General features: G+C 38.4%; 1 protein-coding gene across 8 annotated transcripts in view; it reads right to left on the bottom strand.

Moving 5' to 3' along the window:
- The window catches only part of ATP6V0A1 (ATPase H+ transporting V0 subunit a1), a 100,405-nt gene that overhangs the window by 5,610 nt on the left and 80,221 nt on the right, over window positions 1–14,574 (bottom strand). For 4 of the 8 annotated variants that reach the window (XM_074261584.1, XM_074261587.1, XM_074261583.1 and 1 more), the window contains exons 15-21: window positions 14,099–14,217; window positions 13,363–13,579; window positions 12,135–12,242; window positions 8,239–8,346; window positions 7,175–7,192; window positions 3,737–3,854; window positions 3,225–3,396 (exon numbers count right to left, since the gene is read on the bottom strand). In XM_074261584.1, the coding sequence (XP_074117685.1) occupies window positions 3,225–3,396; window positions 3,737–3,854; window positions 7,175–7,192; window positions 8,239–8,346; window positions 12,135–12,242; window positions 13,363–13,579; window positions 14,099–14,217 (860 nt within the window). Of the gene's footprint in view, window positions 1–3,224; window positions 3,397–3,736; window positions 3,855–7,174; window positions 7,193–8,238; window positions 8,347–11,229; window positions 11,305–12,134; window positions 12,243–13,362; window positions 13,580–14,098; window positions 14,218–14,574 lie in introns of all 8 variants that reach the window. The other 4 variants (XM_074261590.1, XM_074261585.1, XM_074261589.1 and 1 more) reach the window with 2 other exon arrangements.

The following is a 14,574-nucleotide window of genomic DNA, read 5'->3' as shown; positions in this document are numbered from 1 at the left end:
TTGGGTGTCTCAGATATTGTTCCACACTGGTACTAGCTCCTATTGCTTAGTACAGGCCTTCCTGCAACTTCAGATTCCTGGTTCCCCCCCTGGAGAAATAATCCCAGACAGTGAACTGCACAGGACAGGGATTCAAAAATTATCTTTTTTCCTGCAGTCACTGAACAGACCCAGAAATTACATAATAAGGTACTCCTTGAGCCAAAACTGGGACACACGATATGAACAGCAAGTGGTATCAATACTGCCCAGTAGGACATCAGGAAACATAGTAGGAATACTTCTGCAGCAGTATTCAGCAGAAACAGCTGTTCTTTGCCTCTTCCAAGATGTAGGACTACAAGTCCAAATTCTTCCAGCAACCCTGTCTTAACTTGGGAGATTCCCAGGAATACCAAGAAGTTGAAACTTCATCCTGAAACACATCCAAGCTAAGGGGTAGAGTGCACCATGTAGAGTATAGGAAGGGGACTCTCCAACCCAAGCACTGGAAATTTTCTGGAAATGGCAGTAAGTGATTGGGCAAAGTGAGAGGAGAGGGGCAATAACTGAATTCTTAAGAAATATTGCAAAGGGAAGTTTTTGGTTTTGCTTTTCTCTTCCCCTTCTGTGTCAACTAGCACTAAATGAAAGGCATTTAGGGGAAATCTAAGCCTTAACACCAAAGCAGGGCCTAGGATAGGAAGAGGGAATGCACAGAGGAAGAACAACAAAGATGGTAGAAAGAGTGCCTCTCAAGGCCTAGGGTTCAAATTTCAGCCACTTACTACCTTGTTCACATTGAGCAGAATAATGGCAGAATAATGAGTCTTATTAGTTTCCTCAAATGTAAAAAGAGCTAAAAGATGATCTCTTTGGCTAATCCTAGTTCTAATCTAGAAAACCTATTACTTGGATTTGAGTCATGACATTCTCACTAGCTCTCCAATCATTTGCATGTTAATTCAACTCCAATGAACTCAGTTTCAGAGCTGGCTGACGAACTATCACTAGCTTAATAATTGTGAATTATTTAAAAAAATTCATAAATACATATCTTTAATGTCAGAAAATTCTGCTCCTCATTATCAAGTAGGGGGTTAGTAATGATAAATCAAGCCACATTGATTACAGAAAAATACAACATTTCCATGAGACAAAAACACATAGAGGGTACAGTTTTCACATTAAGCCTGGAGCTCACAAAATACTATGTCCTGGCTCTGACTAATGGGATTTATTATGAGTTGAAAATACTTGATTCTATCTATCAAAGCTTGCAACTTTTCTCAGGCTTGTTCATAAGAGAGTATTCTAAAGATAACTTGAAATCATGTCCCTCAGCTGGGCCCAGAATGAGCACAGTTTTGGTTAGGAGAGTTAACTACCATCTAAAACTCCACTTTACTTGGAATCAGTACTAATATAGTAAAACAAAAGTAAGAAGAATGCTACTAAAGCCAAGGAGAGTGGGCAAAGGAACTCTTTTTTTCTCCTAGATTTACTAGGCAGAGGCACACTGCTCTGGCTCCTGACCCTGTGATGATTGAAACAAAGGAAGCAGCAGCTAGTTAGACATTTAAGCTAGAACATGAGGAGGTGATTGCTCCTTGAATCAGGAGGCAAAAGAGAGTGGAATGAATAGGAAGGGAAGGAAGCCAGGGAGGGTGAGAAAATGTGACTCACGCCAATGTGAGTCACCACATGCTGATTACTCAGATGTTCCTTTCACATCAAGTACCTAAGGAAGTATGATGGAGAAGAGAACTGATAAGCTGAGAATGGGGTGATATGTCTTTAAAAAATAATCCACCAACACAAGGTTTTTCAAGGGTCATTGTTGAAAAAATTATCTTTGAATATGTTCTGAAAATAAAAATCTTCAATAAAAAATTAAAAATAATAAAAAATAAATAATCCACCACTTTTTGAATGCTGTAGTTTTATTCCAAATGAAAGAGAGGTGGGATGGGGACTGCAGAAGGATAGGAGAATGATGGAGGAGAAAAGAAAAAATGAAGTCAAAGCAGAAAAGGGTGGGATTGCTGAAGACAGCAGACCAAACTTTTTTAAAGGAATGAGTGGGCAAAAGAGTAACATTCATAATCCACACTTCCTGCTTGAGGCAGTTATAAATAGCTGAATTATTACAAAATAATTTCAGTGACAGCCAAATCACATGAAAGGCAAAGCTAAGAGGACAGCACACCTACCAAGAAGCAAAAAGGTCTCAGGCTAAGATTTTAAATTTTAATTCAAATACAGAAAGAGCTGGAACTCTCTGGGGAGAATCAGAGAAAAGATCTGAGACCCATGGAATGTGAATGTCAGAAGAGAGCTTAGAGGCCATTAATCCCCACATTCTCATTTCATATAGGAGAAAGCTATGGTCTAAGGAGGGAAATGAGAGGCCTAAGATCACCCAGATAGTGGCAGATCACTTGAATGACTCTTGCCTTTGGACGAGCACACATAGGAGCTCCCATATTTCAGTAGAAGTTGGATCATTCCACTGAACAATGTTCTTTATGCACACAAAGAAGGGCTAGGCTAACCAGATCTACCAAGAGTCAAAATGTTACAAGCTCCATTTTACAAAAACAAAACAAAATCAAACACAAACCCCCCCCCCTTTCTTCCTAAAACCTGAAACCACATTAAAGCATATATATCAAGCCAAACTGCAGAGACCAAGACATTTCTGCAATGTTTCCTCTCAATTTAACCTAGAGTTACTCCTTACAAGGGAAATTCTTTGCAGAATATGTTCAAAGAAGAAAGCCAGTCTATAGAGTAAAACCTAGAGAGCCAGTTACTTGTCAAAAACAAAAAAATCCCTTATACCAATACTTGTATTTCCTTAGGATGACAGTAGTGAACACCTGACAAAAATCAGGCAAAATTCTTTTGAGTAAGAATTTAGGGGTACTGGAAAAATACTGACAAGAATGGGTAACATGTTAATCTCCAAGGAAATTTCACTGGGCTAAAGAAAGGCTGAGATGCTTTTCCAAAGGGGGTTCAGGATTTACTTTTGGTAGTTTTTCTGCCAAGCATTTCTAAATCATCTATGAAGAGGTGAAAATGAGTGTTTCCTCAAGATAGCCCAAGATCCCACTCTGAAGGAAGGAGAAAAATGTTTGAAAGTATATAACTGAAGAAGTTAGAAGGCTTTCCTTCTTTATAGGGATATGAATTTTCACCTCATGTTATCAGCAATAATGAAGTTTTCCCCACTTTCTCACCAGTGCAGCCTCAGTGCATGGAGGAAGGCCGAAAGGCCCTCCATCACCAGGAGGATGGCAACAGTTAGCGTGGCAAATCCTGCAAAGACGAAGAAGAGGCCCAAGCCTCCTGCTAAACTCTCCACCTTTAGGCCAATATGGATGACCATAGTCCAGAGTACCTCAGATAGCTCTGAAAGAGGAAAAACAGAATGAGTTGTCAGTGCATCAAGAGGCTTACAAAAAGGTAATAGTCTAATTCTTTTTGCTTAGGACCCCATATTTATTCTTTCAGTCTTCTCACTATCCTAGTTCTCATAGGATCTGGGTTATATTAACAGGGCAAAATTGTGCTGAAAACAGGAATTGCTGACCTCTTCCTGCATTTTGCCCCAGATCCATTTTTTCCTTCACCCAAAGCCTCAGGAATCCTAAGGCTTTTTATAACCGATCAATTAGGGAATTATGTTTATAACAGCCTACCTGGGGGATCAGGGTTGTTCAGGAGCATCTAATCGTGGAAGGATACTCACGTGCATGAGCAAGGCTGAGGGCCCAGAGCCGAAGGTAGGAGGCTGTGTTAGAGATGCAGCCCAAGCAATATTCAATGGTGTGGATGGCTTGATGCACCATGGTGTCACCAAAGTCGAACTGTTTGGGGGAAAGGAACCAGGGAGAACACATGAGACCATAGCACAAAAGAGCAGTAGGCATTAGAGGAATCCTTGGCAATGTGACCTGAGTAAAGTCACTAAGTGTTGGCTGCAGTTCTCATAACTGGAACTCACCTCTGAAGCAGATATGAGCATGTGATGTTAAACTTAGCTCTTAATTTCCATTATGGTTTCCCCTAAAAGGTACCTAGATTAACCTGGTTTCTTTCTCTAACTTAATCTGAATTTTATTCTTTTGACACTCCATTAATTATACATCTTTCTAACCTAACAGAATATAAGCTTGAAGGTAAGAATTGTATTGGCTTTGAATTTTCATTCCAAGCACAGGACCCTGCTCTGGGGATGCTCAATAAAACCCTCTTCATAGACACCTTTGTTATAGACATTTCATGCCACGAAGATTCTAGAAAAAAGACCTGAAGCTTTTTGTCTGAGGTATCAACATTTCTTGCTTTACCTTTGAGATGCCATCAAGAGACTGTTTTTATACTTAGGTGATTAATCCTCAGCTACTTCTGTGCAGGGCAGAGGAGAAAAAAATTTAACTGGAGGGAGTCCTGTATATCCTCTAGGGCAGGACAACCTCTCTATTCTTTGTGACTTCTGAATGAATATTGAGAATTTATTTTGCAAAATTTTATCTGGCTACTAGTTTGGGCCAAACATGACACTCTCTTTTACCCCTTCCATTTTTTACCTGTCATTTTTTCCCCCAGCTAGTTTCCTTGCAATCACCCAAAGTAATTTTTAAAACAATGGAAGAGGGTCAGGACTCAGAAATTGACTTTGGACAACTCCCAGAGATCATAAGGCTGGGGCTCCAAGTTAGATGTATATAATGGCCTTTAGAAGACCAGAGCTCTCATTACTCACTCCCCACTAACCCAGGTGGAGTGCCAAAGTAGTCATAGAACCATTGGAGAATGAGATCTCTCCTCTTCTAAAATAGCCACTTTCCCCCAGACCAAGAGACTGGGAAAGAAAACTTCCCATAGCTCATAGGTTAAAATTTCACAAACACAACAAACACTCAGATCAGCACCACTGGGCAAAAGCAGGACCACATAGGCCTCCAAGAGCGCGCTTACCATTTCCCCCGCTCCCTGCTCAAAGTCAGAGCCTGAGAAAAGAGTTGTGGGAAAAGTGCAGCCTATATTCTATTGCAATTTATTTCTTTCAATGTGAATGTGACCCCACCCCAAGGGGCACCAGACATTCATGTGGAATGACAAATGAGGACTGTTCATGCATATGAGGCTGGTTCAGTGAGAGTGAGTGCCTCTATGAAGGCAAACTCAGTTCTGCTATGTCCCAAGGGGGCAAGCCCTGCCCTGATACATCCCAGGACGATGTTCATCTGATGAAAACACACTTTATTTTGGCCTTGGACTAGAATACATATTGGTGTGTTTCTGAGCTTTTCCCCAAAATAGTTTTCTTAAATCGTTTTAGCTATTCTGAAATTTTAAAAAAACTGACACCTCTAATGAATAGTAAGGAACCCAAAACAGCTTTCTAGTTCTTCCAAAGTCACATGTCCTAGCTCTAGGAAGTTCAATATTTTAAAATAAGATTCATTAATGAAGATAATTTCTCTGCCTTGGCCCTTTAGGAATTGTCTCTTCTTTCACAATCATCCTGAAAAGGGAAGAGGAAATATTAACACTAGCTCCTCTACTGTAGATTAGATGGGCAATGCTCATAGGTTGAAAGGACAGTGGGTTATACCTTCAAATATTTCTTCAATTAATTATTCATACCTATTCCTAAAACACATAATTGCCAAAAATATTCCCAACAAACAGAATATTGAACTGTGTCACACAGTGTAACTGGGATTTTACCAAAGTGAAATAGGGAAAATGCATGAAGAAAATAGGTTATTATTATTTTTTTTTGACTTGGCCAGATAATTCTCATTTACCTCAATTTGATTGTAGAGACCCAATTTTGTGGGTACTTAATAAATATTAAATGTTATAATTACTTAACCATCTCAAGGAAGCTGGCCCTGAATATAAACTGGGACATTAAAGATTTTATAAAATGTAACTGATTCTCCTGAGATATCAAATTCTATGCAACAATAACAAATAAAGAAATCTACACATGGACTTTTTATGCTAAGGGGATTAAGGGGATTTACATCCAAAATAGAAAGAAGCCCAGAAAAATGTTACCCAAGTTGCTGGTGTTACATGCAAAACAATGGCCAACACACACACACACCACACACACACCACAAAGAAGACTGACCAAGATGTGACACAAAGACTGCTTGATGCTAGAAATAAGATTTGCAGTCCTTAGGAAGAGAAAATATTCCTGGTCTTACTCTTACCCACTACCCACCCAGGAAAAACTGAGAAGTGAGGGTGGGGAAAATAGGAAATCAAAGTTTTTGGATTTTGCTATTTTAAGGAAAATTTCTGGAGAAAAGGCAAATGGAAGAAATTTGAGGTCCTTAAAACACACATACATACACACATACACACACACACACACACACACACACACGCACACATATACACATACACACAATTTTCTGCATCATTAAAGTGAATTACTGTTAAGTTATATTGTTCTTCTGATCCATAGGCTATTTGAGAATTTTGCCAATTTTCTTTTGTTTTTGCCAAAAAAATCTGAATATGTTTGGTGTAATAGTGGACCTCTCTTCCATAAAGAGTATAGTTACAAGGGATGTAGTCAGACAATCTGAGGGGAGAAGCCTCCTCTCAAGTTTTGCTCCTTCAGCTTGTATCACAGAGGACAAAACTAACTCCGGACTGAGATTCAGAAATATTAATTAAGAACATATTGGGATTTTGCCAAGCTGACTAAAAGCAACAAAAGGCTGGCTATATCTAAGATGGGGGGGAAATGGTAGAAATGGCTCATAAGCGCTTGGTGGCGAGGAGAAAAGTTATTCCTAATAACATAGGAACCGCAACATCACAAGAGAGGAAGACAGAAGTCAATGTGATTTAGCCCCCAATGCAATAACCTCAAGAATGCCAACTCAGACATCACTTGCAATTTTTTCAAAAGCCATTCTCAGTTGACCTGTAGAGGTATCGGATCAGCAAAGTCAAAGGAAACAGAAAGACAGAGGTGAATGACATGAGATGCAGTTAATGCAGATGAGCTAACTGTTAAGAACACATTTTATGAAGTGTTAGACATGGTCATGAGATGCAGGTTGCAAGGGTTATGTATATGCAACAAGGTCAGGAGAATGATCACAAGGATGGGAAGAGATAAACATGAATGCAAAGCCAGCTTTAGTCTTACCACTTCATCCTCGGTAGGCTTGAAAACACAAATTTACACTTAGTGTGAGGCCATACTAAACATATGATTACAAGTATTGCGCACATGATTAATGAATCTTCTCTAGGTTAGACAATGCTAAATGCTGTTAATGTACTAGAGGCCTCTCCTCAGAACACAGGGAATGTATAAGTAGCAGATTTTTAAAATAATAATTCTCTTTTTAAATGTGCCTTAATTCTTTTAAAAAAAATTATTATTTTTTTTAAATCCAATATTCAGATACATGATGAAAGTGGCTGGTAGGCTAAAAACCTGAGATTCAGCCAGGTGGTGGTTACTCTCAGCATTTATCAACTTTAAAAAGGACAGTAAGATTAGATGAGCCATTGTCATTAACAATTCTGACAAATTTTGCTGTCAGGTGTTTGGTGACTGACAATGATTATTTAGGTAGTTCCTGGCCTGATCAAATGACTTTTCAATCTCCCTACAGGAATGAGAAAAATCACTTCCACAACAGCTTGCAGCCAGAGTATCTGAAATAAGAGCACTGAGGCCAGGACAAAGTCTAAAAGAATGCCCCCATTTTCTGGGTGGGTGGTCTTCCCCCCAAATGTAAAAGGAAAAGGATCATCAAAGTTAACAGGAACAGTATAAAACAGAGTAATAGCTTTGATTTTACTGATACCAAATAATTTGGACAGTCCTTAGGATGGCAGAGGCAGGAAGAAATGCATGGTCCTTGGACTAACAGCAGCATGTGCTATTAGTATCAAGAATTCAGGAGCCAGGCTAAGCTCTGCCTTCAGTAGAAAGAACAATGGGGCTTACATGGAGTAGATTACCAATAACATGAAGCCTCAAGAAGTTGAACATAAGAACCCAGACTGCCAGAGGTTTTGTAAGGTTTGGTGTCTGGGAACAGCAGCCCATCAGAAAATGTAACTCTCAAGAGTTCAGAAGGCAAGCTGAATTTTTAGAAGACCAAGAGAGAACAAGATCTCTTAGGTATTCAAAGTGGAGGGAGAAGAATCTCACACCATTGTCTTGCTGGGCCTAAAGGCCAAGATTTATGATCTTACCTCGTCTGCGTCCTCTGAATGGGTGGAGAGTTGGTCATGCTGAATAATCTCAGCATCCTCCTCAGTCGGTCCGTTGCCCACCCTGATCCCACCAAAGTTGTGAGTTCCCTACACAGATGAACAGAAAGAGTAGAATTGCCTGGACTTTAATGTGACATTCAGTGAGTGGGGAGAGGGCGATGGTTAGTGCATACAAACCTCAGCAAAAATTCACATTCTTACAACACACACCAAAAAAAAAAAAAAATCCCACTTTTTTCTTTTAAAGAAAAATGAAAATACAGAACATCCAACCCCCATGTCCCTCTGTCATCTCCAACCCAACTTAAATTTACAGCTTCATCTTGTTCTTGAAGAAATGTGTAATTCTGCCTGCTGCATCTGAAAAAAACAAACCTCATCACAATCAATACCCATCAAGAAGCCTGTTTGAATGAAACGCTTAATATAAACAGATCAGAGTCACAAATTAAACTTTAAGAAGTTGAGTTTCTGTAGCACTGAAGATGATATCTCATACAAGTTAGGTGGGTTTAAGCAACAAGTGATTCTATCACCCTGATTAACTTATATTGTTCTTTCACAAATACTTAACTGCTCTCTGAATTGATATTACAGAACAAAGAGAAAAGGTCAACCCCTTTCAGGGCAAAGATATGCTCATTCCACACATAACTTTTGCTAGAAGAATATACAGCAGTCAAAAATAAATAAATAAATAAAAGATCCTCTTTCCTTAAATGGAGGATTCTGGAGTGGTAGAACAATTCCTTTTATAGGCATCTGGTCAGATCCTGTGCTCCTCCACATATAGCAACAGCACAGAAATATCTCAAGGCTAACAATTCTTAAACCAATTTGATTAAAAAGTACTCAGATTTAGAGAGGCAGAAGATGCGCAACACAATAAAGCAGGGGCAGAATTAGAATTATACCTGATTACAGGCCCCCAACATTCAGCTTCAATCTGCTGTAGTTAAAGTGGACGAACTTAAGGTTTATTTTCCAGTGAACCCTTCCATCTCTTGTACACAGCACAGTTTAGAAGGGCTGCACTCTGTTCAGAAGGCACCTTAGTGGTACTAAGTACATATGATGGGTTATTTCTTCTCAGATTCATTCTCTAGGCTGTACCTTTCAGTATGTAGCTCATACCACAACTTTCTGACCAGTATTTAAGAGTAATCCTCATCTCTGGCATTGTTTCAAGCTCTAGGATATGCTCCCGAATGTGGTGCCTAAGATCTCAAAAAGACACACATCCCAGAGGATGGCAGTGCAACAAAGGTGAAGGGAGAAAATGTGATTTCATCTGGCACACAACTTTAGTTGCTGACTAGAGGGAGAAAGTGGTGAGTTAGGGGCAGCAGAAGAGAGGAACACATGGGAAAGGTGGGACTCATTAAAGAGGAATGCAGATTCTGAAGGTTTTCATAAACCTGCAGATAAAGTAAAATCAAGACAGACGGGACATTCCAGAATAGACAGTGACAAGCCTCTTTAGAACAGAGGCGAAAAAATACTAGGAGAAAGGTATGGGGGATACACATACAACTGGTAAGTACAAAATAATTTGTTACACAAAATACACAATAAAGATAAACAAAAACATAACAAAATCATGTCAGTGTTGGGATCTGCAGCCCATCTATTTTCTTCTTCTTTTTTTTTTCAGCTTATATTCCCCATCTATTTTCTTAATCTAGGATTCCTAATGTATAAACATTATTATAATCCCAAAGACCTCTTGCTTTCCTCCTGGCATGGATGCTTTGTCAAAAGCTTTTGTTGAGAAAAGCCAATCAGTAAACAGGCTGATAGAGCCAGAGGTAAAACAACATGGTAGAAAGCCACAGAGCCCAGACTAAAAGCATCAAGCCTCATGAGTTCACCTTAACTGGATTAAGAAAAGTGGGAAAGAAGAGTTTATGGGAAGAACAGATATATCAAAGCAACAGGTCTTACATTTTCTACTCAGAGGGAAGAAGAGTCTATATGCCTTCATCAACAAGCATTAGTCAGTATTGCTACAGCATCAGTACCAAAATGGCCCCTGAGCTAAATAATCAGCACTTTTTAGCCTAGTTCTAGGATATTTAGAAGAAACTTAGTTTCATGTTACCAGAAACACCTAATGTTATTTAAATAACATCAAGGACATAAACAACATTTCCTTTTCTTTTAAAGGCATTTATTTCATAATACTGGTGTATGGAAGTATGTTTATAGTCATTTTTGCTAAGATAATCTGTAAGTAATGTGTGTGTATTGCTCTTCCCAAAATGTACCATGCCAACCTAGATATTGCCATGGGACAAGATGCTATTGAGAAATTTGTTATGAACAAATATTTAATATTTTATTTCAATTAATTTCAGCTACTGCTGAATAGCAAGGTAGTGGGAAGGAGACAGATGGTAAACTGATTTATTTTACCAGATACGTGATACACACAACATAGCACATAGGATACTGGAAATTTCATAAAATAGATTGAAGGTTGCAAAGGCTCCCTAGATGTTCACCAAGTAGAAGCAGCATATAAAACCTTGCTCTGGGGAGAAGCTATATCATCACTTAAGGTAGTGAATGACAACATCAGTGAAGTATAGGAAAGGTAAGTTCAGAAGTCATACCGATGAGCTTGCCTAACAGATGAAAAGTCTCTATTACAAAACAAAATATAAGGATATGAAAGTGAATTAGCCCATTGCTGTTATCTTGGTTGAGGATCATGGGATTAAGTTTGGAATACAACTAGTTTTATGGAAGTTACTTTCCTTGCATTCTGGCATATGAACTTAGTGTCATAACTATACTGATGGCATCAAGAAATCTCTTCTGCCACTGTCCCAATAAGCAACCAGGACATATTTCCCAAGTCATGCATGCCCCACGCCCTCAGTATAGTTATTCTGGATTCTGGTACATAACTAGGAAACTCTTTAAAAATACATAAAGTGATTGTTGGTTGGTTTCCAATCCACTCACTGTTGCAGCCGCTGCTGCCTCTAGTCCCTGCTCGCTCTGGGTTGGGCTGACTGGGGCCTCCACAGGCTGCCCTTCCTGATAGTGAATGGAAGAGAAAGGAAGGGGAAAGAAAAAAAAAAGGGGGAGGGAGAGGAATAAATTGGTGGTGGTGAGGAAGGGAATGATGGGAGACGAATGGAGGGTACATGAGAAGATGAAAGATGGTCAGAAAAGGGAGAGGGAGTGTCTTGTAACTGCACAGCTCTTCAACAGAGCAAAACAATCCAAAAGCTGTTTGAGAGTCATGCAATAAAAGCATTCCTGTTTCCCCTGGCACGAATCCTGAGTTAAATATCATTATATAGCCAGAAATAAAAAAACAATCAGATGTACATTAGAAGTAAGTATACAAAGTTACATTTGCTGCTTTAAAAAAAAATAATAATTTCTGTTTCAAATAAAACCTTTTTTCCCCGGATGTTCTGGTCAGTGAAAGTATTACTGACTCATTTTAACAAGACAGTAGTACCTCAGCATTAGCCCTGTGGTTTCCCAGGCAAACCACAAAACTAAATTCACCCATTCACCATGCTTATAGCCCCATTCTAGTTGATGCTTTTAATTTTCATTGGCCACAGATTGATAATATACATATAAAACAAATACTTTTGGGGGAGTGAGGTGGGGAGAAGGGGAAAGGATGGAGGGAAGATTCGGTCTCTCTATTCCAGCCACTTAAAGCTGAAAATAGAGCTCTGAGAAGTAGTCACACATGCCCTTTAATAGGATAATTAGACATATTTGTCTAATGTACTGACACATTATATACAGAAAGCATTGAATATAATTAAGTTGTTTAGTTGCCGATTTAAAAAAACTAAAACCTAGTAACTTTGAGCAGAAGTACATTGAAATCAGTCACCCACCAAATGCTTCCTTCTTAAATACTGATGGCGAAGGATCAATGGTTTAAACAACAGCATCCATGGAACACACAGCATTGCAATCACCACCAGAAAGCACTGAACTCCTTGCTGCAGGAGAAAATAGGAGGAATAAAATAGATTACAAGTAAATCCACAAGGGCAAATACATGAAGTTTCTAATCACAGCTCAAAAGTTCTCTAAGACAAATGCTATGTTTTCTCAGATTCATAGATAACAGAATCTAATCTCTTAGAACAATTGGAAGTGTTTTTAGAGCACAGACCTTTTTCTAGGAAAACCATAAACAAATCCTGGGCTTTTCAGCATCTGATGCCACAAATTGGGCAGATGTCTGAAGCTAGACCTAGATGAACAATCCAAGCCCAAGCAGAAGGCACTACCACTGCCTTCTAGCAGCAGCTAGGTAATGCCATAGTGCACCACATGCCAGGCCTGAAGTCACAAAGACTCATCTTCCTGAGTTTAAATCTAACCTCAGACATTTAGACACCCTAGGCAAGTACCTTAACCCTGTTTGCCTCAAACCACAAAAATTCTAGAAGCATTAAACCTTTACAAGTTGCTCAACAGGCCAGACTCACAAGCTATGAAATGTTCAAAAGCCTTTCAATTTGTTTTGCAATTTGAGCTTCATTAAGTATCTAAGGCCCTAGGAGGGTAACTGTAATCTGAGGAGCTACTCTGAAATGCCTCAAAAACTTAATTTTTTAATCTTTTTAAAAAACTAATCAACTACAGTGGATAGAGATGATACAACATTTTTCTTCCGCTACACTTCAATTTTTCATGTGATATAGACGATTTCTATCTTCATAATGAAAAAATTTTTGCAAAGCATAAAATGTGATCTTTACAAGAAGAGGGAAAGGAAGCATTTATAATACAACACCTACTAAGCACTTTTACTAATAGTATCTCATTTACAAATATTGTTTCAAACCTATGAAATAGGTGCTGTTTTTCAGTCAAGGAAACTGATGCAAACAATTAACTGACTTGTGAAGGTCACATAACCAGTAAGTATCTGAAGTGGGAGCTGAAATCAGGTATTCTTGATTCCATACCTACCATTCTATCTACTGTATCACCTAACTCACTTGCTCTGAAAGAGTATCAACTAATGCACATAAGTTTGCATCCACCAAATCTTCTACATAATGAATAATTATGTCAAACTGACCTACATGCATTCTTAGGATGACCCACCTGCCCAGAATAAATCATCTTATTACTGGAGTCTGAGTAGGAGAAAAGGAACATGTTTATGAAGTGGATCAGAAGGCTTGGTGCATCTTTAGAAGTATGAACATCATATGCTGTCCATTTATAAAAAATGAGGATGACTAAGTAGCCAAACAACGAGATCATGAAGATAATTTCCGGAATAAACTCAAGGTAGATATTCAGAGGCTTCTTGAAATAGCTGCAGAAAGAGAAACAAAAGATCAATCTGAACAGATCATTTTAAAGCAAATCATCTTTTCTGAACAAAAGTATGTCATGAACTACAACATTGGATCTTCCTCAATTCTAGCATCATTACTTTTAGAAGTAGCAAAAAGAAACTTTGGTCTTATAAAAACATTCCAGAATCAAACTTTGGACCCAATTTTAAGAATCTTGAAAGGAATTCTAAATTATGCTTTTCTCCTCACTCCCCTAATCATATCATACAAATGAGAAAAGAATATACTTCAGGGTTGTATAACACAGTTATGTGTAAATTCATACTTCTGCAGAATTTATGCAAACTTAAAGACTAATTAAAAAAATATTTGAAAAGTACTACAAAGCTATAAATGCTTAGAAAAATGTAGGCTAATCTCTTTCTGAAAAAATGAATTAAAAGAATAGAAAGTCAGATAAACAAAGGCCTGACTAAATACTCCCTGAAATGTTGACACTAACCAAGTATGCCCCTGTAATAGAAAAAGTGACTCACATATGGTTGAGAAGGCTGAGAGAAACACCAAATATCATGTGAATTATACCAAGGATGATAGACATTTTCATCTTAAACGAGTTGAGGAAGGTCAATTTATTGGTAGCAATGTTCCAAATCTGTCACATAATGCAAAATTAGGAAAAAAACCAGAAACATTGGTAGATTCAACAAGTTTCATCAATATCTCTCTTACATACATACATACATGAATACACACACACACACACACACACACACACACACACACACACACACACACACACACACACACACAAAACCATCATCATCCTTAAAGCCCTGATTTATGTCACTCTTGCTCAAAAAACTTTTAATGGTTTCTTCATGATATAACATTAAGTTCAAACTTTATCTAAAATGCAAGCCTTTCACAATACGTTATTATACTCATCCATCTGAATTCTACTGCTCAAGGAGATTACTTTCTGGACTGTTTATGCCATTTCCTTTATCTG

This window comes from Sminthopsis crassicaudata, chromosome 4 (genome assembly GCF_048593235.1).
Source record: "Sminthopsis crassicaudata isolate SCR6 chromosome 4, ASM4859323v1, whole genome shotgun sequence".
NCBI classification, from domain to species: Eukaryota; Metazoa; Chordata; class Mammalia; order Dasyuromorphia; family Dasyuridae; genus Sminthopsis; species Sminthopsis crassicaudata.
This window is presented reverse-complemented; position numbering and strand designations above follow the sequence as displayed.